Here is a 23,282-nt window from a genome sequence, read left to right as displayed (position 1 = left end):
TCTTTGCTGCTATACCTTCCTCCACCCCACAGGTTACTATAGGTAGAAGAACGGCTGTGAGAATGGTTTGGTTCATGACCCTCCAGATTGTGCTGTGTGTTTCACAAATCCACATATCAGTGCACCTATGTAATTGGGGTTTTACTTTACTGACATGTAGCCTACTCTGTACATTCTATATCTTATAAATTTAATAATGTATCATAGGATTCTTCCCATGTCTTATTAACTTAGCTTTATTTTATTTTAGAGATAGTCTTGCTCTGTTGCCCAGGCTGGAGTGCAGTGGCACCATCGTAGCTCATGGTAACCTTCAACTCCTGAGTTTAAGTAGTCCTCCTGCCTCAGCCTCCCAAGTAGCTGACACTACAGCTCCACAGCACCACAACCAGCTAATTTTTTTTTTTTTAATTTTTTGTAGCAATGAGGTTTCACTGGTATGGAGCTCCCGCTCTCAAGTGATCTTCCCACTTGCGCCTCCCAAAGTGTTGGGATTACAGATGTAATGTGGGATTACAGATGTAGTATGGGATTACAGATGTAATGTGAGCCACTGCACCCAACCAACTTAGCTTATTCTTATAACAACCATATGACAGCCCAGTGTATAGATATACCATAATTTATTTCATAGTTTCCTACCGGTAAATGTTTAGGTTGTATGAAATTTTTTATATTAAAACAGTACTTTAATGAACATCTTTGAACATACATCATTGTATACTTGGGCTAATATTTCTTAGGAATATTGGCTAGAAGAAGTAGATTGTTGAGTTCAATTTTCAGTGCCACCTTGTGGAAGGCATTCTATTTAACAAAGATTGTTAAGCACCAACAAAGAGCCTTTTGCTATGCTGAAGCCCTGGGAAGACAGAGTTGAGTTTTTTTGAAAGCCCTCCACCCCGTCTTCAAAGAGTGCCCTGATGCTGGCTAGGTGGTGGGAATGACAAATAGACAAAAGTACTTCTATTTCAGCATGCTCGGTGCACTGAGAAAAGCAAGGTCCCAAGGAAGGTGGGATGAAAGAGCTCTTAATTCTGACAGGGATTCAGGCAGGGCTGCAGAGTGGAGGGGATATGCCAAAAGGATGCCTCACTGCTCCTCCCCGGAGCCCATTCGTGAGGCTAGCTATTCAAGAATAAATTTGTTCTAAAGAATTATGATGCTCCTACATTTTCTCCCATACAAAGAAGGAAATTCGGCTGTACGCCCTTTCCTTTCCTCCTCTTGGCACTTTCTGATTGATGATTGGAAATGATGGCAATACATAAAGTATTTTTCTTTTTATTTTATGACCTGGTAATAGCAGTAACATATTTCCAGTAAATGTTTTCTATCGCAATAAAAAAGTTGTAACAAGACTAGAAATGGGTATAGTTAAACCCTAAAGAAATCACACTTTCAGAACTGTGGATTGAGGCAGTAAGTCTGTAAATCACTTAACTTAGAAAAAGAACCCCCACCCCAAACCTGGAAAAATCAGGGCAAGCAGCTGGTGTTCATGTGACACGCCTGCTGTGAGAGTTGATGGACTCTCAGTTTTGACCCCCTCAGGATCAACTTCCTACTCTCTTCCCTGCTGCCTGGTCTCCCACACAGCGTCTTTACTCCTTTCTGAACTGATAAATCATCTAAACCTTACAGTTCTTTTTTTTAACCCAAAGATCAAAACCTATACTATGCTTTATGGGATACAGCAGAGCAGAGTGGTGAAGAGCACAGGCTTTGGAATTGGAAAAACTTGCATTCTCGTCCTGGCCTCACCATGGGTACATGACTTAACCACTCCGTGGTTTATTTTCCTCCTCTGTAAAGTGGGGATTATTGTAGGGCCTACCGCATAGAGTTTTATGAAGATGCGGAAAGCAAATGCGTGGAAAGCACGTTGGTTAAGGGCCAGGAAAGTCCTCCATGTCAGTTGCTGATGCTGTTATTATAGTCTAGGAATGAAGCAATATTTGACTTGTTTTCAAAAAGGGCAAGTTGATGATTTTGTCAAATTTGTGTAGCAATATAACTGACATTTATTAAGTGCTTATGTGCTAGGCATTGTGTTACACATAATCTGTGGAATTACTCCACAAAGGTTTAGATCCACTAACTTGCCCAGGGTCACATAACTTGTAAAAGAGCCAGGATTTCAATCCAAGTCTTTTTTTGACTCCAGAGCCCACACTCCAACTGCCACACATCTGCCTTCTAGAATTAGATGCTCACAGCAGCAATAGGTTGTAAAACATTGGGTAGTTCTGTCTCACACCAAACATCTCCTCCTTTGGCTGATGAAGATTGTGAGCTGATAATATTGAGAGCCTATGGCCTTGGAATTCCAAGGCCCGGCAAGAAAAAAAGCATTTTCTTTCCCTAATCATAAGTAGAGTAGCCCTTTCCTCTGCTCATCCTTATTTAGGCTCTGTTACTCTTAAGAGGATGAATGGCTGCTGCTTCTGTGTGTCTGGTGACCTTAACATGCTCTAAAAATTAGGCCTCTTCCGGTCTTTGTCTTTAATTTCTGGTTTTAGCTGACACCTTCATTAATGGTCTAGTGCAAGCTTTCTGTCGACTTGAAGACTGCTGTGTGAAAGTGGTTTTGCTGTCCTATCAATAATGGTCATAATTTCCCCAATATTCTCATCAGCAGTGAATTGAGTCTTGCAGCAAAGAAATGGAAACCCCAGTGCAGTGGTTTGAAAGTGATTTGTCTTGTAGACGGCGTCTTCTTTCAGTAAAATCAGATCAGTGCGGCACTGCTGGGTCAGATGTAAGTCTGAGACAAATTAGTTGGAGGAAATTGATCATTTGAACCTTAGGTTATTTTTAGCTACAGTAGCTTTTTAATATCTCTTTTTTCTTTATGTTTGTTTTAATAAACTTTATTCATCATCATCATTCACCAAATTAAATGTCTTCTCAGTTTCAGCCAAGCCTTAGATAGAGGAAAGAATGCCCTCTACTCAGCCCACAGAAGCGGCCTTCCCTTCACAGTTTTGGGGCTTGCTTCCATGATGGCACTGTTGTTGTTTAAACACTGAAGCCCACTCCTCCTCATCTTCTGGCTGGCCCCCTTGCTGGGCTTTGTTTATTGCACTGACTGGCCCCTTGACCAGTCTGTTCTTCATTGCTATTGAAAGTTAATGGGGGCAAAATTGCATTCCCAAACATTTGAACCTGAAGTGGCCAGGGCCGAACTTAGTTGATCTCTGGTGATCGGTTCAATTTAGTTACGATTTTTTGCCATTAGGCTGGGGCTGAATGATGGTGATTTGGTTGAGGCCAAATGTCTGAAGAAAATTGGCTCTCTGATAAGAGTGCTGTTATCAGAGGGGGCTACCTTCTCATTTACATTTAGATGAGTATTGATTATTTATTTACTCAGAGAAGTGAGATTCGTTTCCAATCTTATCTTTCTCATCTCTGCTTGTCAGCAGAAAGAGAGATAGAGCTCCTGACATCAAGCCAAGATAACAGCACTTTGTAGCAAAGATAAAAGTTGGAATGGGCCTTTTTCTAGTGTTGACTGAAAGGATAAGTTTTTAAAATTAGAACTGATGGGTCATGCTTTCAAAACCTTTCCTGAAGGTTTTACAGTTTAACTAGGCAGGAGAATTGGTTTATTGGAATAGCCTTGGTCTTTCTTCTTTAGTAATAGGAATTGTATTTAATTTGATTATATTCAGCTGTTTCACAGAGAGCAAATGGTGTATTGGCTCAGAAGAGGCTAAAGTGTGACCTTATTGTCATGTCAGCTTGTTCCTTTTTTATTATTTAAATTCCAAATAATCCAATCTGAGCCTCAGAGGGGGTATAAGCTACAGTGGTTGTCACTTGAATATAGTTCAGTGCTTATATTAAGATCAAGCAGAAAATGATTATAGTTGCCTCTAGAGGAAGAGTTATAAGTGATGGAGCTGACACTAAATGCAGACATTTTAGAATAGCTGATGTTGGGTCCGAGCTCTGATACGGACAGCGTCAGCGTGGTGGCTTTGGCTCAGTGAGGACCACAGATTCAGTCAGCCCCTGCCATAGAGTAGTCAAGGCTTGGCATGATCCTTCTGGAATGGGTCTTCCTGCCATAAGTCTCCAGCCCATTGTCAGCAGTGCCACCAGAAGAATCTCACCAAAATATAAAGCTGATTGTGTCACTTTCCTGCTCTGTTAGCATCTGTTGCTTATAAGAGAAAATCCAAATCTTGACCAACAGTCTGGGCCGAGCTTCTCAGCCTCAGCTCCCCCTTGAACAAGCTTGCTTTTAAGCTATAGGCAGCATTTAAGATTAGAGACTTGCTCGGCACCCAGGATTCACAGTTCCCCAGTCTCTCAGGTCCTACAAATATTGTCTAAAAATGACAAGTAAATGTCAGAACCCACAGAACAAACCATGATAGCACAGATATCAAAGGACATGTGATGCTACACTACCATCCAAACATCCATCTAATGAACATTTTTTGAGCATCAACAATGCACCAAGCACAGATGACTCATCCCTGCCTCGAGGCTGGGGGAGGCAGCGAGACAGCTTGAGCTGGTAAATTATAGAAGAGCCCAATGAGTGCTCCTACCAAGGTAGGAACAAGGCGCTGTGTGGGAGCACAGAGAAGGGGACAGGTAGCCCCACCCTCCCCTTCCCTGAGGTGGAAACATCTGAACCAGGTTGTCTTGAAGGAGGACTCAGAGCTAGGTGAAGAAGAGGGAAGAAGGAGTGGCACGTGCAGAGGCCAGGAGGCACTGAGGAACCCACGTGGACCATGGAAGGTCAGTGTGGAAGAAGCCAAGGCTGTGTGGGGTGGACATGTGAGCTCAGACCCAGCGTCACGTGTCCTTTGATATCTGTGCTGCCGTGGTTTGTTCTGTGGGTTCTGACATTTACTCGTCATTTTTAGACTATATTTGTAGGACCTGAGAGACTAGGGAACTGTAGGAATCCTGGCTGCTGAGCAAGTCTCTAATCTTAAATGCCGTCTGCAGCTTAAAAGCAAGCTTGTTTAAATAGATATGCACCCTGCACCCCTACTTTGGACACACGAGGGAAAGAGCACAGACTTTCGTTTTGATGCCAGCATTCCCTGCCCCGGTGTGCCCTCCCTGGTAAGGCTGTGAGCCTGTTGTGACTCATAGGCTAGGGATCTACCTAAACCTTATCGCAGTGGTTTCTGTTTCAGTCTGTATTTGCAAAAATAGCAGCTCTCATTGACCAAGCACTTTGCTAAGGGAAGTCCTGGATTGTCTCATTTAATCCTCATAGCAACCTTCTGAGGGAAGCTCTGTTATCCCCATTTTACAGATGAGATTAAATTCCTTCCCGAGGATGCATAGCTGGCAGCGTTACTCCCTCTCAGGGCACAAACACCAGGGATGTTCTGCTGAAGCCTAGCCTTTCCTCTTACTGCTCACACTTAGCTTTTTTCTGGCTACGAGAAGCTCTTTCAGATTAAAGCAGCTCTTTAAATTGGTGAATGGAAAACAATTGACATGAAGACGTAACCATGAAAGTGTTCAGCCTTTGACTCTGTCATTTTTCCTTGTACAGGTGATTCTCAAACTTGTTCTTATGGTCAGCAATGATAATGATGGGTTAATTCATTTATAGCTTACCTTGATCCCCAAAATATTTGGAATTATTATAATAGATTTTAAAATACACAAACCACCGAGTGCAGTGGTGTGTGCCTGTGGTCCCAGCTGCTCAGGAGGCTGACATGGGAGTGTTGCTTGAGCCCAGGATTTCTGGGCTACAGCCTAGATCAGCGCTATGCTGATCAGATATCCACACAAAGTTCAGCATCAATATGGCGACCTCCCGGGAGTGGGTAACCACCAGGTTGCCTAAGGAGAGGTAAACCAGCCCATGTTGGAAACGTGCAGGTCAAAATGCCTGTGTTGATCAGTAATGGGATCGCACCTGTGAACAGCTGCTGCACTCCAGCCTGGGCGATATAGCAAGACCCCACCTGTTAAAAAAATATATACATACGAGGCTGGGCACGGTGGCTGACGCCTGTAATCCTAGCACTTTGGGAGGCCGAGACAGGTGGATCACGAGGTCAGGAGATCGAGACCATCCTGGTTAACATGGTGAAACCCCGTCTCTACTAAAAAATGCAAAAAATTAGCCAGGCATGGTGGTGGGTGCCTGTAGTCCCAGCTACTTGGGAGGCTGAGGCAGGAGAATAGTGTGAACCCGAGAGGCAGAGCTTGCAGTGAGCCGAGATCGCGCCACTGCAGCCCAGCTTGGGCGACAGAGCGAGACTCCATCTAAAAAACAAACAAACAAAAATATATGTATATATATACATACGAACCAATAAACTACGTGAGAGGAAAAGAAACATAAAGATTAAACGACAAGTTTACGAGTCCCCAGGAGGAGGAGCTGGCAGAGAAGTGCATGTCCAGGTCATTATAGTCACGCAAACATTTAGTGCTGAGCTTCCTGATGGGCAAAGGAGAAAGGGACATGATAACAGCTAGTTACAAGATTTATGTTAAACTTTCTAAAGATACAAAAGCAAGCCCTTTGCTCCAGGGAAGTACAGCTTTTCCTGATACCAGGATCTGAAAGAAGTTTCTCCCATGGGTCTCTAGAAAGAAGACACAGAGCAATAGAGGCGACAGTATGTCTTCCCTCTCTTCAGACTTTGGCAGGCACTTGCTTTCCATTGGATTTCAGCTTTCAGCTAGCTTGCAGCTGTTAAAGAATTGCATGCTAAAACCTTTTATGTTTCAGTCAGGGGTTAAAGGGATCAAGGAAGCTGCTCTGAGCATGTAACCACCAACCAACAGATTCTACAGATTTTCTTTGAAACTTATGTGCTGAGATGTTTGCCTCGGGTTTACAAAATCCCATAAAAATCCTGCCTGGGTATTATAACTTGGAACCCTCCCAAAGTGCCCAAAGCAATATTTTGTTCCTAGGCCATTCGGTGACATGGTATTACTGCAATAAATACATCATTGGAATGCCCAAGCAGGTTTTCTCGTCGCTGCAGAGTAACTGCTTCCCAGAATCTTCCTTTTGTGTTCTCCTCTGCTGTGAAGTGGAGGGTATGCAGCTTCATGCGCAGCTGTGACTTTTTAAATCCTCTTTCCAAAGTGTGGATGTTGCCTTGAGAACCCTGTCCTGTTCAGTGTGAAAGAGCCTTTTATATTTTATATAATCGTTTCTTTGGCAAAAAGTATATTCATAGAATTTGACCTCACAGTTTGTCTTTTTGAAATGGCTTTTGGCTGCTATTTTTATTTTCCTCCCGTGTCAGCCTCCTAAAAATTAAACAAGTATTTGATGGAGACTGTACTTTGATATAGGTCTGGGTTATCATAATCTTCACTATCAACAGGCATTTATTAAGAACTTTGTGTGAGTGAGATGCTATAGTTCATAATGCAATATAGAGAGTGCAGGCCTGGGCAGCCCTAGGTATGAATTCTCTCACTTCTACTAGTTCCTGAGGGACACTGAGCAAGTTATTTAACCTCTATCAATCACAGTTTCTCCTCTCTTAAGTGGGTTTATACTCTTTACATCTTAGGGTGACCAAAGAGTTAATGAGATGATCTGCAGCACAGCACTTGTCACATAGTAGGGCCTGTGATAGTGGTAGTTAGATTGTCCATGCTATTAGGATCTCTTAGGATTATTACAGTCTGATGATGATGATGATGATAGCTGATACTTAAATCTCACTATTAATGGTTTGGACATTGTTCCCACTGCCTTACAACTATTAGTTCATTGAATCTTTAGACAGTCCTGTGAGGTAGGTGCTATTATTATACCCTGTTTTATAAAGAAGAAAACTGAGAGGTTAAGTTGGCCCAAAGTCATGCAGCAGAATTGCTTGGCCAGGACTTAGGCCAAGGCAATTGGGCCCCAAGTTTACGCCCTTAACCACCTGGCTATATTGCCTCTCGTATATACCCTGCCTCTCATTACACAGTAAGACCTGAAGTTATCAGCCTGGCCTTTTTGGAGGGAAAATGTTTAAAATACTATAATCTTTCTCTGTGAAATATCCACTATTCAGGTGAGGATTATGGAGAGAAATGCAGATTTATAAAAAGCAGTTTTCCATTTGGATTTAGATATCGAGTTTTATATGCAGCTTAACCACCCTGCCTTCCCCCAGGTTGTTACCCATTGGTCCCTTGCTAAGTTCAGAAGTGGGTTTCCAAGTTGTTCTTCAGCTTTGATGGATGAGCAGGGATTACCCAGGGCAGAAAACACACGGATTTTCAGTTACTGACTAAACTGATCATAGAATATTAGCAATATTCCTAAGGAAAGATGGATGGGCCTTCCTGGATGGATAGAAAGATAAAGTGATTATGTCTGATCATGTTTTCATAAGAGGGAATGGTACTACCATGGACTCAGAATGCAGCCAGAGCATGAAATATTTGGTATGTTTGAATTTGTTAAAATAAATAGTTTCAGATCATTTTCATTTTGAATTTATAGATGTTAAGTGATTCAGATTCTAGATGAATCCACAAATCTACAGAAACCTTTATTTATGGTATAAACTATGGCCTTTTTATAATTGGCCAGTAATTTATAGTTTGCAGGAGGAAGGAGGGTTCAAGGCAGACTAGCTTTAGAGCCAGAAGACCTCCATGGATTTCATTTTTCCCCCTTCCTACTTTTTACCTTTGTGATCTTGGGCAAGTTACTTTACCAGCGTCCCAGTCTGTAAACTGGGGCTAATATATCTGCCTCTGGGGGTTACTGTGAGGATTCAGTAAGGTAAGGTATATAGCATGCTTGGCACATACTAAGCATGTATTAAAGTCATCATCATGCTAGGCTTCATAGGACAAAGTCCAAGAAGCTACTTTCAAAAAACTAATTTTAATAGAAATATCTGCAAGATCCAAGAAATAAATGTCAGATGATGGCATTTATGGCTTTGAAAGTGGGGCAGGGAGTTGTCTTTAGGGATAAGGGATCCTTCCTGGTACTCCCTGACTCCCCTGTTTTCCCTGATCCCCGTTTCCCAGGCAGCTGCAAAGACTGGTAGGAAAAAATGTGCAAAGGAGACCGGCCTGAAATTCCTCCTGATGCAGCCAGGCCTTAGTTCCCCAGTAATCAGGAAAGTGGTAGCTTATATATAATCCAGCTGTCAGGTAGCCTGACAGCTTGAGAAGCCCAACAGCCTGTGCACTGCTCTGAGAGTACACATGCCAGGGTGCACGGTTACTTCACATGAAAATATGTCTCATAAAGAGATCGTGTCTGCTTTTGATTAAATTACTGCATGCGAATGACCCATTGGAGATGCCACAATGTGTGCTAATTATAGTAGCCTCAAAAAAATGTCATAGTAAGAAACTGGAGAACTATTAAGTTTATCTGGTGCTTTTAAATTACAAAAGTGGCCTTCATTTATTATAGCAAATTTGAAAAATACAAAAAAAGGAAAAATAAAAACAATTATTAATTCCACTATCAATTATAACTACTATTCACATTTTAGAAATAACCTCCTAGTCTTTTTTCCTCTATTCCTTTACATATTTTTTTGCTTAGATTTACCTTTTTAAAATTCATACGTAATGTTTATATATATTTGTGGAGTACACGTGAGATTTTGTTACATTCATAGAATGTGTAATGATGAAGTCAGGGTATTTGGGTACCACCTGGAGTATTTATCATTTCTATACACTGGGAACATTTCATGTCCACTATTCTAGCTTGTTTTGAAATATATAGTACATTGTTGGTAACTATAGTCACCCCACTCTGCTATTATATTTTAAAAATTATAATTTGTATTTTTATAATTATAATTTAAAATGTGCTGTAATTTGCTGCTTTCATAAAGTAGCATATTATAAACATGTTTTATAAAATTAAATATTTTTGTAGCATCACGTTTAATATTTTTATGGTATTTCATAATATTTTATTTAATCAGTGCCCGTGTTAGACCTAGGTTGTTCCTAAATTTGGGCTATTATTTTTAAAAAATTCTTTGGAGATAGGGTTTAGTGCAGTGGCACAGTCATAGCTCATTGCAGCCTCAAACCCCTGGGCTCAGGAGATCCACCTCAGCCTCCCCAGTAGCTGGGACTACAGGCATGCACCGCCACACCCAGCTAATTTAAAAAAATTTTTTTGTAGAGATGAAGTCTCACTATATTTCCCAGGCTGGCCTCAAACTCCTGACCTCAAGTGATCCTCCTGCCTTGGCTCCCCCAAAGCGCTGGGATCACAGATGTGAGCCACCGTACTCAGCCTGAGAAATGAATTATTACAGCTAAACTTTATACCCAGATTTCACTGTAAATTTGTGGATGTCAGTGGCTTCTGCACACTGTGTTGCTGGGAGGTTTTGGAGATAGGAGCAGTCAGAGATTGTTTAATAGGCCATTGTCTTAGAAAGCAGCCCTCCAGGTTCGGGGATAACCCCCTTTCCACTGCTAGACTAAAGGGGCCCACAGCTGTTTTCTTAAGGTTCAGCTTTCTGAGATTCCTTCCACCCAATATTATGTGCCAGCATCCACTGATCAATACCAGATGCGCCTATTAATTGAAAATTGTTGGCATGGACAGGTGATAGGTAGTAGAGACAAGAATTACCTGCATTTCCTTCCATACTTTGATTTACTTAACACTTTTTTTTTTTTTTTCCAAGAGACAAAGGGATTCTCTCTGTAGTAGTACAGTGGCATGATCATAGCTCACTGGAGCCTCCAGCTCCTGGGCTCAAGCAATCCCCCTGCCTCAGCCTCCTGAGTAGCTGGGACTACAGGTGCGCACCACCATGCCTGGCTAATTTTTAAATTTTTATTGTTGTTGTTGTTACTGTGTTGCCCAAGCTGGTCTCGAACTCCTGGGTTCAGTTGGTCCCCACAAGGTGCTGGGATTTGGGAGAATCGCTAAGGGGGGCTATCATGCCTGGCCCTATTTAACACTTTTGAAATTAGAATTTTTTAAAAAATGAATTTGCTACCTATAATTTTAAAACAATACCTTTTTGATATAAATATAGTGTATTAGAGTTTAAAAGAACTGTGTAGACTTCCGACTACATGCTTAAATAGTTGTATATGTTTTAAGCGTTTGTTTACTTACAAAGGTTTAAAAGCTTTAAGTAGTGTAAAAAGGACTGAATGTATGTAAGAATTCAGAATAGGCAGAAGTGCTAATGAAATACCAGTTAGAGAAAAGATCAAATATACCCTGAAACTGAAATGAATCTCTACAGTGCTACAGCTGAACATAGAACATGGGAAAGAGAATGACTGGAAATGAGTGAAATGCCTCATACTGATGATAGAGAAGCACTAGATGTGATTAATCAACAAGTTGACAACAGCTGAAGAACATATCTAAAAATACGTGTTCCGCCTGGGAGCCCTGCACGGCCTCTGATGCTTCCCTCAGATCTCTCACCTCTCCTTCTGTCTGACCAAACACACCTTTCAGAGTCAAAATAATAAGACAGTTTCTTATGCCTCTAATCCTTTCAATAACCATTAACAGATCACAGGAGCAGTCTTTTCAATCTGATCATTGGACCCGTTAAGTGTTATCTGAGAAGAACAAGATTGTCATTTGGGTTGACAAAGAAATACATGAATAAATGTATAAAATGCTGCAGTGTTTTATTAAGGTCTGCCAGAAGAACCCTCTATGTGATGCAGCGTAGCTAGTATTCCTGGCTTCCAGTACTATTGAACCTGTGTCTCGTGTTTTCATAAATGTTTCAACAAAAATGTGAATCAGTAGCCACTGTCTTTTCATCATCATAACTCAGAAATCTGAGATTTTTTTAATTTAAAAAATTTTTCCACATATGAATGCCAGGTCATCTGAGCTTTATTTATTTAAGCTTACCTGTTTACAATTTGTTTTGAATTTTTTGGGCTGTTATTATATTAGAGTTCTACACATATCTTATTCCTGATTGTAATTTATTGTTACATAATTATTAATAAATACCTTTGCCTCCTGTGAGGCAGGTACATTTCTAATAAGCATTTTTCCTACATCACCTCTGATCCTTACAACAATCTTTCAAGGTATAACTATTCCTACATTACATATTAGGAAACGGAGGTTCAGAGAGGGTAGGTGACCTGCTCATATCTGAGAAGTGGTGTAGTCACTCTGACTCAAAGGCCATTTACCTCTTACTTGGTTTTGGGGAGAACTGAGTGGAAACAGGCCTGATAATAGAACAGTGAAGAATGTGAAGCCTTATGCAAAAGAAACCCCAAACTTCCATCCTGCATAGCTAGACCCTCAAGACAGACTTTAACACTTTACTAAGGCTTTATCAGCTTTTCACCAGTATGTGGTGTTTCTTAAATGTTAAATTCACTGTTTCAGACTTCCTCCCCTCCTCCTGCCCCTTTGATCTTCCAGGCCCTCAGTACCGCCTGGAGAAGCAGAGCGAGCCCAATGTCGCCGTTGACCTGGACAGCACTTTGGAGAGCCAGAGCGCATGGGAGTTCTGCCTGGTCCGCGAGAACAGTACGTTGGCCGCCTCGCTCCATGCCCGCTTTGTCCGTTGCAAACTTGCTTAGAAATCATGTGTTTGGAAACGCTTACTGGTCTGGTTTCCCTAGGCAGACTGTTTTCCAAGGCAGACTGCAGTCTTCGTGCCAGAAGTATATCCCAAAGTGAAATGATTGATTTTGTGCTTTTTGGTAGAGAAGCTGCATCCTGTTTAGCACTCTGTGATTAATATTTTCCTGTTAAACTGTGTCTTCCTAAGTTGGGAGCACCCCTGGAAACAGCTTAGAAGCATGAGGCCTTTTCTGAAGCAAAGGCTATTTTGTATATAAAGCAACTGGCCCTGTCAGTGTCACTATTCAGACATCAGGTTTTAGAAAATTTTAACCATTTGCATATTCTAGCAGGAGGCAGTGTAGTGATTCCTTATGCTATGTTGAGAACTTCAAAACTTGTTAACTTTGTTCATTCTCTCTTCAGAGTTTCCAAATTGTGCATTTTGCCATCCTCTCCTCCATACTCCCACTGACACAAGGGCAAGTAATGTGTGAAACTGCGCTTGCGGCAGCAGACTGTCTGTAGTCATTCCTGCTTCGAGGCTTTTACACAGGCTGTTTCTTCCACCTGGAACGCTGCTTCCCCCATTCTGGTTAATAACTCTTTCTCATTCTTTGTCTCAGTTTAAATGTCCTGTCTTCAGAAAAGCCACCAGGATCTTCCTGTCCCCCATTGCTTAAACCTGACCCACCCCTTGTTTGAGTCCCTCATTATATTCTGCCATACGGCATACTACTATTTCTCCATCGCATGTGTTTCTTTCTATTCATTTATTTATTATTTTTTAGAGATAGGGTCTTGCTATATTGGCCAAGCTAGTCTCAAACTCTTTCTTTTTTTTTTTTTTTTTTTTTTGAGATGGAGTCTCGCTCTGTCACCCAGGCTGGAGTACAGTGGTGCAGTCTCAGCTCACTGCAACCTCCACCTCCCAGGTTCAAGCGATTCTCTTGCCTCAGCCTCCCGAGTAGCTGGGATTATAGGCACATGCCGCCATGTCCGGCTAATTTTTTGTATTTTTAGTAGAGACGGGATTTCACCGTCTCTATGGTCTCTATCTCCTGACGTCGTGATCCGCCCGCCTCGGCCTCCCAAAGTGCTGGGATTACAGGCGTGAGCCACCGTGCCCGGCAGTTCCAACTCTTGGCTTCAAGCAGTCCTTCTACTTTGGCTTCCCAAAATGTTGGGATTATAGATGTGAGCCACTGCAGCCAGCCTGTACTTAGAATTACATACTTTTCTCAGTGATTGTTTGATATCTCTCTCCCGTGCTAGATTGTCAGGTCTGTGAGGGTGACCCTGGCCCATAACAAGTTGCCCTTCATATAGATCTGCTGTAGACTATGTGCTGCAGGATCTCAGTAAATATAGATTGAATGAGTGAATGAATGGTAGATCTTTACTCATGCCACTGACCCTCTAAACAAGATCAGGCTGCTACTCTTTGGGTGTTTTTGGTTTGGTTTTGGGGTCTTTTCTTGCTCTGTCGCCCAGGCTGGAGTTCAGTAGTGTGATCTAGGCTCACTGCAACCTACACTTCCTGGGTTCAAGCAATTCTCATGTCTCAGCCTCCCAAGTAACTGGGATTACAGGCATGCAGCACCACCCCTGGCTAATTTTTTTTTTTTATTTTTAGTAGAGATGGAGTTTTGCTATGTTGGCCAGACTGGTCTTGAACTCCTGGCCTCAAGTGATCCACACACCTTGGCCTCCCAAAGTGCTGGGATTACAGGCATGAACCACCACACCGGCCTAGGATGTGACTCTTTGACTAGGGCCCCAGACAGCCTCTTCCACAGAGCATGCACAAAATTCACCAGGAAGGTGAAATATGCTTTTGGCATTTGGCAGCAAATTCTCAAAGGCAGAAGGTTGCTGTCCCCACAGTCTGCAATGAGTTATAAGTACCTTTTGTGAATACACATAGAAATAAAAATCACTGATTCCCAAATGGTCCAAAAAAATCAAATGAGGAGTAAACATTTGTGAAAATATTTATCCTTATCAACACTGTAAAATACAAACATTTTAGAGCCACATATCAAATAAGCCAGGTATTTCTTTTTTTTTTTTTTTTTGAGACAGAGTCTTGCTCTGTCACCCAGGCTGGAGTGCAGTGGCGCAATCTCGGCTCACTGCAAGCTCCGCCTCCCGGGTTCACGCCATTCTCCTGGCTCAGCCTCTCCGAGTAGCTGGGACTACAGGCGCCCGCCACCACGCCCGGCTAATTTTTTTTTTTTGTATTTTTAGTAGAGACGGGGTTTCACCGTGGTCTCGATCTCCTGACCTCGTGATCCACCCGCCTCGGCCTCCCAAAGTGCTGGGATTACAAGCGTGAGCCACCACGCCCGGCCTAAATATGCCAGGTATTTCAAAGGGAGTCCTCATTGCTAGAGAGAATATAGAGAAATAGGCATACTCAAACATTGGGGTCTGTAGTATAACAGTATAATGTAGCTGTAAATATCAAAAGACCTAAAGATGTTTTCTCTAGTATATCTGTTTTTGGAAATTAAGGATGCTGGGCAGGGTGGCTCTTGCCTGTAATCCCAGCACTTTGGGAGGCTGAGGTGAGTGGATTACCTGAGGTCAGGAGTTCGAGACCAGCCTGGCCAACATGGCAAACCCCCGTCTCTACCAAAAATACAAAAAAAAAAAATAGCCGAGCGTGGTGGCGGGTGCCTGTAATCCCAGCTACTCAGGAGGCTGAGGCACAAGAATCGCTTAGGCCCGAGAGGCAGAGGTTGTAGTGAGCTCAGATCGTGCCACTGCACTCCAGCCTGGGTGACAGAGTGAGAGTCCGTCTCAAAAAAAAAAAAAGAAAAAAGAAATTATCTTAAAGAGAAAAAGATCTAAAATGCAAGAAAGATTTATGTACAGTGTTTTAACATTATTTCTAATATTTAACATTGGAAGAGTAATCAGATAACTTATATCCCTATATTGGAAAATTATGCAGGGTTTTACCTTTCTAGTAAAGGCAGACTAAGTAATTTGAACCAACTCTTCCACTGAAGGTAACTTAAAAAGCTGATTAAACAAATGGTCATCCTAAAGTCATCAAAGAGCACAAGATAGAAAAGAATCAATGGCCATGTCTGGGAAAAGATTGAAACAAAAGAGATCAATGACTACGAGCACTTTTGCCCAGACATTATCTGCCCGTCTGGCAGTGCAGCCTAAAGGTTGAGCTGGGTTGTGGATAGCCTTTAGAGGAAAGGAGACAAAAGAAGTCCAGGGTTAGCCAGGGGTAGAAAGCCCAAAAGGAGGATAAATAGAAAACATGTAGTAAGATAATGGATTTAAACCCAGATATATCAGTAAATGAACTAAAGGCTTTGGTAGTAGTAGTTGTCGTCTTTAAGATGGTTAGAATGGGTTTTTCTCAAATACCTAAAACAAGGATACTGAAAGTTTGAAGTAAAAGGATGGAGAAAGATGTTCTATGCAAATAGCAACTGAAATCTGGTGTAGCCATATTAACATGAGGCAGAATACATTTTTAGATATAAAAACCATTACTTCATAATGATGAAAGGTTCAGTTTACTTGGAAGATTTAACAGTTCTAAACCTATATGCCTCAAAATATATAATATAAAACTGAAGAATTACTAAGAAAAATATACAGATCTCCAACCATGGAAGGAGGTTTTAACTCTCAGTAATTGAAACAGCAAATACATTTTTAAAAATGTATAATAAAGAAAATTTAAAACAACAGTTAAACTTAACCTCATGGACAGGCAGTACAGAGAATATTTTACCCTACAACTGCAGATATGTATTTCTTCCAATCACACATGAACATTTACCAATATTGACCATATACTAAGCAATAAAGTAAATCTTACATATCAAAAGATTGAAATCGTATGTGGTACATTCTCTGATCACAGTGAAATTAGGCTAGGGAAAAACAAGACAACTAGAAGATCTGCATATGTTTAGAAATTGAGAAACAGGTTTCTGAACCCATGGTTTAATAAAGAAATAATAATAGAAATTAGAAAATATTTTGACTGAAAGATAATGAAAATTTGACATTAAAATTTGAGGATATAACTAAAATAGTATTTGAAGGAAATTTTACAGCACTCTAATTCAAATATCACAAAAGAAGAAAGGCTGGGTGGGGCACGGTGGCTCATGCCTGTAATCCCAGCACTTTGGGAGGCTGAGCCTGGTGGGTCACCTGAGGTCAGGAGTTCAAGACCAGCCTGGCTAAAATGGTGAAACCCCATCTCTACTAAAAATTTAAAAATTAGCCAGGCATGGTGGTAAGTGCCTGTAATCCCAGCTACTAGGGGGGCTGAGGCAGGAGGATCACTTGAACCTGGGAGGTGGAGGTTGCAGTGAGCTGAGATCATGCCACTACACTCCAGCCTGGACAACAGAGTGAGACTCTGTCTCAAAGAAAAAAAAAAAAGAAGAAAGGCTGAATAGTAATGATCTAAGCATTCAGCTCAAGAAATTGAAAAAAGAAATAGAAAAAGAAACCTGAAACGAATAAAAGAAAGGAAGCAATAAAGAGAAGAATAGAAATTAATGCAATAGAAATTCAGAAACATCAGAATCAAGAGTTGGTTCTTTGAAAAGACTAACAAAATCGATACACCTCCAATGAAATGGACAAAAACAAGGAAGAGAAACACAGATAGTAGTAGGAATGAAAAGGAGGTACGCTGCAGATCCTGTTATTAAACATTAAGATCCTGTCTTGTAAATAAATACAAGATTATTTTGAAAAAATGTATACCAAAAATATTAAAATTATAGATGAACAAATTTATAGCAAAAGACAACAAAATTGACACAGGAAGAAATAGAAAACCTGAATATTCTCATAACTATTTTGAAAAGCTAATTAGTAATTAGGAACCTTCCTACAAAGAAAATCCAAACCCACATGACTTCACTGGCTAGTTTCTACCAAAAACTTAAGAAAAAAATAACTCCAATCCTATATCCACTGTTGCAGAGAATAGAAAAAGAAGTTATAACCTCCAATTTATTTTAAGAGGCTATCATAATCTTGGTACCAAACTCAGTAAAGACCATACAAGACAGAAAATTTTCAGGCAGTCTTACAAATATAGATGCAAAAATCCTAAACAAAATATTAATAAAGTGAATCTAACATTATACTGAAAGAGCAATATAACATTACGAAGTTGGGTTTATTCTAGCAGTGCACATTTGGTTTAACTGTGATGTAATGTTAAGGGAAAAAATGTCAAGACACATAGATGAATCCCAACTATGTAAAAACAAACAAAAAGTAAAACTGGAAAGAAAATGTTAATAGTGGTTGTCTCTGGTTGACAAGATTCTGGATAATTCATTTTCCTTCCTGTTTATATTTGTTCGTTCCAGAGTTTCTAAAGTGAGCATGCATGACTTTCTAAGAAGGAAAAGCAAACAAGAAATAAGGGCAAGTCTACATAGATAAAGATTGTATAGTGAGACGATGTCTTAGTGTAACAATCCTTGTGACATTTGAAATTTCATACCATATCTAGTACCACACCATAGTGAGCCAAAGGAAAAGTTACACCAATACACTCCTATGTGACTTGCTTATCGGAATTTTTACCCCGTAGAAATGAACAATCCCTCCCTCCGCCCCTGTCATTGTTTTTCATTCTTTAAAGTCTGTCATCTTAAACATACTTGAGGAACTAATTCATAGGTAGGAACTTTATATTGGATTCTGTTTCAAAATGTTGATTCCTTGTTATACAAATAAAGTGGTGTTTATTAGAATCTTGGTAAATTTCTTGGATATGTAATACTTATACATGTAAAAAAAATTTCAGGTAACTAAAGTGTCTGTAGTGAAAATGAAGTCTCTCTTCTTCCATCCCTTAATTCACCTTCCAGAGACAATAATTGTTCCTGGTTTCTTCCGTATCTTTCCAGGGATCACCTATGCATATGCAAGCAAATTTTGTGTATGCATGTATGTATCATAGGTGTGTGTACACACAAGCACACTCATACCTATACACACATATTTGTATTCCTCCCTTTTTTAAAAACACAAATGGGGGCCGGCGTGGTGTCTCATGCCTGTAATCCCAGCACTTTGGGAGGCCAAGGTGGGTGGATCACGAGGTCAGGAGATCGAAACCATCCTGGCTAACACGGTGAAACCCCATCTCTACTAAAAATACAAAAAAAAAAAATCCAGGGGTGGTGGCAGGCACCTGTAGTCCCAGCTACTCGGGAGGCTGAGGCAGGAGAATGGCATGAACCCGGGAGGCAGAGCTTGCAGTGAGCTGAGATTGCGCCACTGCACTCCATCCTGGATGACAGAGTGAGACTCCATCTCAAACAATAAAAATAAAAACACAAATGATAGCAAACATTAGTGTTCTGCATTTTTATCATTTTAACAATATATTGTAGAGATTATTCCGCATTAATACTCATATTGTTCCACATATAAATTCACCAATTTCTTTTTAACTACTATGCAGTATTCCACAGTATATTGTGATTTCAAATTAATTTTTTTGTTTGTTTTTGAGACAGAGTCTCATTCTGTCACCCAGGCTGGAGTGCAGTGGTGAGATCACAGCTCACTGCAGCCTTGACCTCCCTGGCTCAAGCAGTTCTCCCACCTAAGCCTCCCAAGTAGCCATGATTACAGGCACACACCACCACACCTGGTTAGTTTTTTTTAATTTTCTTTTTGTGGAGATGGTGTCTTGCTATGTTGCCCAGGCTTGCTTCTGCCTCCCATAATACTGGGATTACAGGAGTGAACCACTAAACCCAGCCACAAATTAGTTTTTCTGAAAAAAGATAAGCCCAGTTTTCTAATATTAGGAAAGAAAAGCTGTGAGGGTTGGTGAATAAAGCCTTGAAATCTGGGCTCTAGTTCCCACTCTACTTCCGAACATGAACATGGTCTTAATTCAGTTATGTGATCTCTCTGAGCCTCAGCATCCTCATCTTAAAGGATTTGCAAGATACTTGCCATCACTTTTTGGCACTCTGAGTCAAAATCACTGTGTTAATAAATGAAGCCCTACCAGCACTTACAAAGATCACAATCAATGGAATCATAACTAGTCTTTGTAAAATGGAAATAAATTATAAAAGCAATTTATTATTTTAAAGGCTTTTAAAAGGATTTTTTAAGTAGGAATTCCAACTAAGAATTACATTGTTTTCCACTAGCTGCCTATTAAGAAGGCGGATTGAGGCAAAGAAAAACATTCCAAAAGCAGGATTATTTTCATTTCTGTTGCTGTGTTTGATTAGAACAGGCTCCCTATCCTTAAAGCCATTGTAGATGTGGACTAAATTCTGATCATGTATTATGCAATCCTTAAAGAGAATGTGCTGTCAAGCCAGACTGTCTCAGTTCACATCCTGGCCTTGCCACTTACTAGCTGTGTGATCTCGGGCAATTTACTTAAACTTTCCTGGGTAGTTTATCTACCCTCATAAGATTGATAGGATTCAGTAAGCTCTAATCATCATACAGCTCTTAGAACAGCACATAATAAGTACTCAATAAATGTTAACTGTAATTAATAAATAATGGAAATATGGAAAAGCAGCATTCTGTGGCTGGTAGAGCAGATGGGGCACAGGTGTCGAGGTTTGGAGTCATAGACCTGGCAGAGCCCTCAGGAGATGTATGTTGACTAGAGGGGGGTGACCCAGAATGGAAAGGGAAGGAGAGTGGGGAGGGGGAAGGTCTGTAAGTCTGTGTCCTAGGACCAGAGAACTTAGAAGCAGGGTACTTCCCAGCAAATATTTTTTGGTGTCCCAGAATGGATATACGCTTTATAAATAAAACCATTTGTTTGAGAAGTCTGTTTGCCATAAGGGTGGATAGAAGCCTTTCAGTTTTTCTTCCAAGGAGGGATGTGGCATAATATTTTATATCAACCACGTCAATGAGTGTTTTTTGTTATTTCTTTTTTATTTATTTATTTATCTTTCCGTCATACCTAGTCCTGCAGAAAAGGGTGTTTTTAAAAATTATGTATTCGGGCCCACTATTACTATTGTAAGGCATTGTGCTAGGCATTTTGCAAATGCTTTCTCTCTCAATTTCCATGGCTACCCTACAAGATATTATTCTCATTGTGAAGACAGGTTATGACTTGCTCGAAGTTATCCAGCCAGTAAGCGATAAGACCAAAATTTTAAGTCAGATGTCTGATTCCAGACTCCACCCTGAGATTGTTGATAAAACAACCTGAATTTTCAGCCCTAAGAATGGCGATTACAATTGTCTTTATATGCTATGAGAGAGAAGCTTACAAATGAAGCAGATATGACAAGAGTTTCTGCCTAGGTACTGAGAGCTAACATTTGTGCTTGGATCTTGGCCTAAATAAGAAAATGACAAGCCAAAGTCCTTGAGCTTTCCAGTTTGGATTCTTGTCGGATAATCTACTACATCCTTCAGCCAACTGCCTGCTAGAAGCTGGAATCATACCAGAAGGAAGCCCAAGTACATTATGGGGAGGATGCAACATTACAAGACTTCCATTCCTGTCCAAGCTTCTATATAAATCCTGGCACCAAACTGAGCCTCAATTCCCTTGTCTGCCAAATGTTGCCAGTGACCTTTTCCACCAACCATGTGGAGACAGTCCATGCAGGTCCTTAGAAGAAAGGTGCTGCTTGAACCAACTATTCTTTCCACAGCTTTAAGAGAGAAAGTGGAATTTCCCATCATCAGGGCCAATATAAGCCTGAAATTAAACAGGCTTTATGGAATACGAAAAAGTGTCAGACACCATCTTTCTGTTTTATCCCTGACTAGTCTGTCATTCATAGTGCTTAAAGCACAGTCATTAGAATCAGGCAGACCTTGGGTGAACTACTTGCAGCCTGTGACAGTGGACAAATTATGTCATCTCTGATTTCGTGTGTAAATGGAGGTGAATGAATGTGTTTCACAAGGATTTGGTGAGAATTGAATGAGATATAAGTGCTCTTATTATAACAACATTTTAGGCCATGTAGTCATCATCCTTGTTTTATAGAAGAGGAAACTGAGGGGTGAAGTGATTTGCTAATAACACATGAACAATAATGAGAGGCCTGGAAAACTGTCTTTTATTCATTAAGTCTGGTGAAAGAGCTGAATCTAATTATTGTATTTCCTAAATAGAAGTTGGTGTAGAGAGAGACTTCAGTTGCTCTGTAAACATTAATTCAGCTTCCTTTGATCTTCTTTCCTTTTGAAGGAGATTCACAGAATGTTTAAGATCATCCATTATTTCAGCACCTTAATGAAATTCTCATTTCCTAATTTTAAGGTTATCCTGAGGAAGGGCCCCAACTCACCAGGTGGGTAGTCACCCAGGAGGGTGGACTGTGGGAGGGAAGAACATCCAGAGGTCTTAGTCTGAGAGCCCTCATTTACCTTCTTAATTTTCCCCCTGAGGCTCCAGGAGAGGAGGCAACTCCTAGGAGCTGCCCAGATTACCTGGCTTCCCCTCAATGGGCTTGTTACAGTTCCTACCCTTACTCCTCTCTGATCACTGATTCCCCTGAATGGATTTGCCAAGTCCCACACTGGACTGTGACCACCCCTCACACTGGAGAGGAACCCAGTCTAAGTCCTCTCTGCATCCTGGTGTCTGTGGCCAGGCCCGGCTCTTTCCCCCGATAGGGTGAGCCTCCTGAGCCCCTCACATCTCCAGGCTTCTCATTGGACCAAGTACAAGATGGCTTTTAAGGAGAACTTGGGTTTGAATAAGCGTCTTTAAGTGTAGGGATTTCTTTGTTGGACTACCACCATCACTACTAAATAGAAATGGAGAGAGGGAAGAAGCAGCTATAGAAAGAGAATGAAAGTCAGCTTTATCCTGGTGTGCTTCTGACCCTCTTTGTGATGCTTATTTATAACGGGCTGATTCTTCCTCCTGCGTGTGCTCTGTGCCAGCTCTGGAGACTCCCTGGTGGTTCCACGCTGCTTCTGGAGGCTTTGCCTCCTTCAGTTACAAATTACTGATCTCTCCAATTTCTATCATGTGACTTAAACACCTCCTTTATTATACCACAACAACACTCTTCAAATACACAAGAAAATGTGATCATGTAAATAAACTCTTATTTACAGATGAAAATGACTTGTGATGTTCGTTTTACATGTTATAGGTTGAGTTATTGCTGAAAGCCAGTTAACCTGTCTGGCTTTAGCGGGGAGGTGTTCACTGTAAGGAATTTTCTGTAGGGTGAGGATTTTTATCCAAGTCGATATTGCATAATGGCTCCGTGTTTGCTGCACGCTATTAGAATTTAAATGAAACAGAAACATTATTCGCCACATACCTGTGAGTCCTTGTCTTCCTCTCTGGTTAATGTGGACTGGTTGGCGCTATAAAGGCAGGATGTTTGGCACCACTGTGTAACCTTGCACAAGTCCTCCTTCTTTGTGGGCCTCATTTCCCCTGCTGCAAAATGTGATGGTAGTCCCTACCCTGTAAAGCTGTTGTGAGGCTTAAACCATTGAAACAGGTCAATGAGATGTGTACAGTAAAAGCATAGAGTGAACTGCAGTGCACTATACAAGTGTTCACCATCACTGAGTGTCTCTGCCTGAGACGCAGAGGCCAACCAACTGTCACAGACACCATAGCTTGTCTGAGCATGTGTGTGGTGATCCTTTCCCTCCCTGTGATTCCTGTTTTCTTTCCCTCTAGCCCCTTAGGCTTCCCACAGGCCCCTTTGGGCATTGGCCAGCACCAAGGGTAGCTGACACCTGGGGCAAAAAGCTGTGCTGA

General features: G+C 41.0%; 1 protein-coding gene across 4 annotated transcripts in view; it reads left to right on the top strand.

Moving 5' to 3' along the window:
• Window positions 1-23,282, top strand: part of MAPKAP1 (MAPK associated protein 1) — a 265,429-nt gene that overhangs the window by 186,263 nt on the left and 55,884 nt on the right. For 3 of the 4 annotated variants that reach the window (XM_058445074.1, XM_032165137.2, XM_032165138.2), the window contains one exon: window positions 12,377-12,484. The exons of the other annotated variant lie outside the window; for it this stretch is intronic. In XM_058445074.1, coding sequence (XP_058301057.1) covers window positions 12,377-12,484 — 108 coding nt within the window. The remainder of the gene's footprint in view (window positions 1-12,376; window positions 12,485-23,282) is intronic. 4 annotated transcript variants of the gene reach the window in all.

The sequence above is a fragment of the Hylobates moloch genome, unplaced genomic scaffold, assembly GCF_009828535.3.
Source record: "Hylobates moloch isolate HMO894 unplaced genomic scaffold, HMol_V3 SCAFFOLD_10, whole genome shotgun sequence".
In the NCBI taxonomy this organism is placed as follows: domain Eukaryota; kingdom Metazoa; phylum Chordata; class Mammalia; order Primates; family Hylobatidae; genus Hylobates; species Hylobates moloch.
Note: the sequence above shows the minus strand (reverse complement) of the source record. Positions and strands in the feature narration are given on the sequence as shown.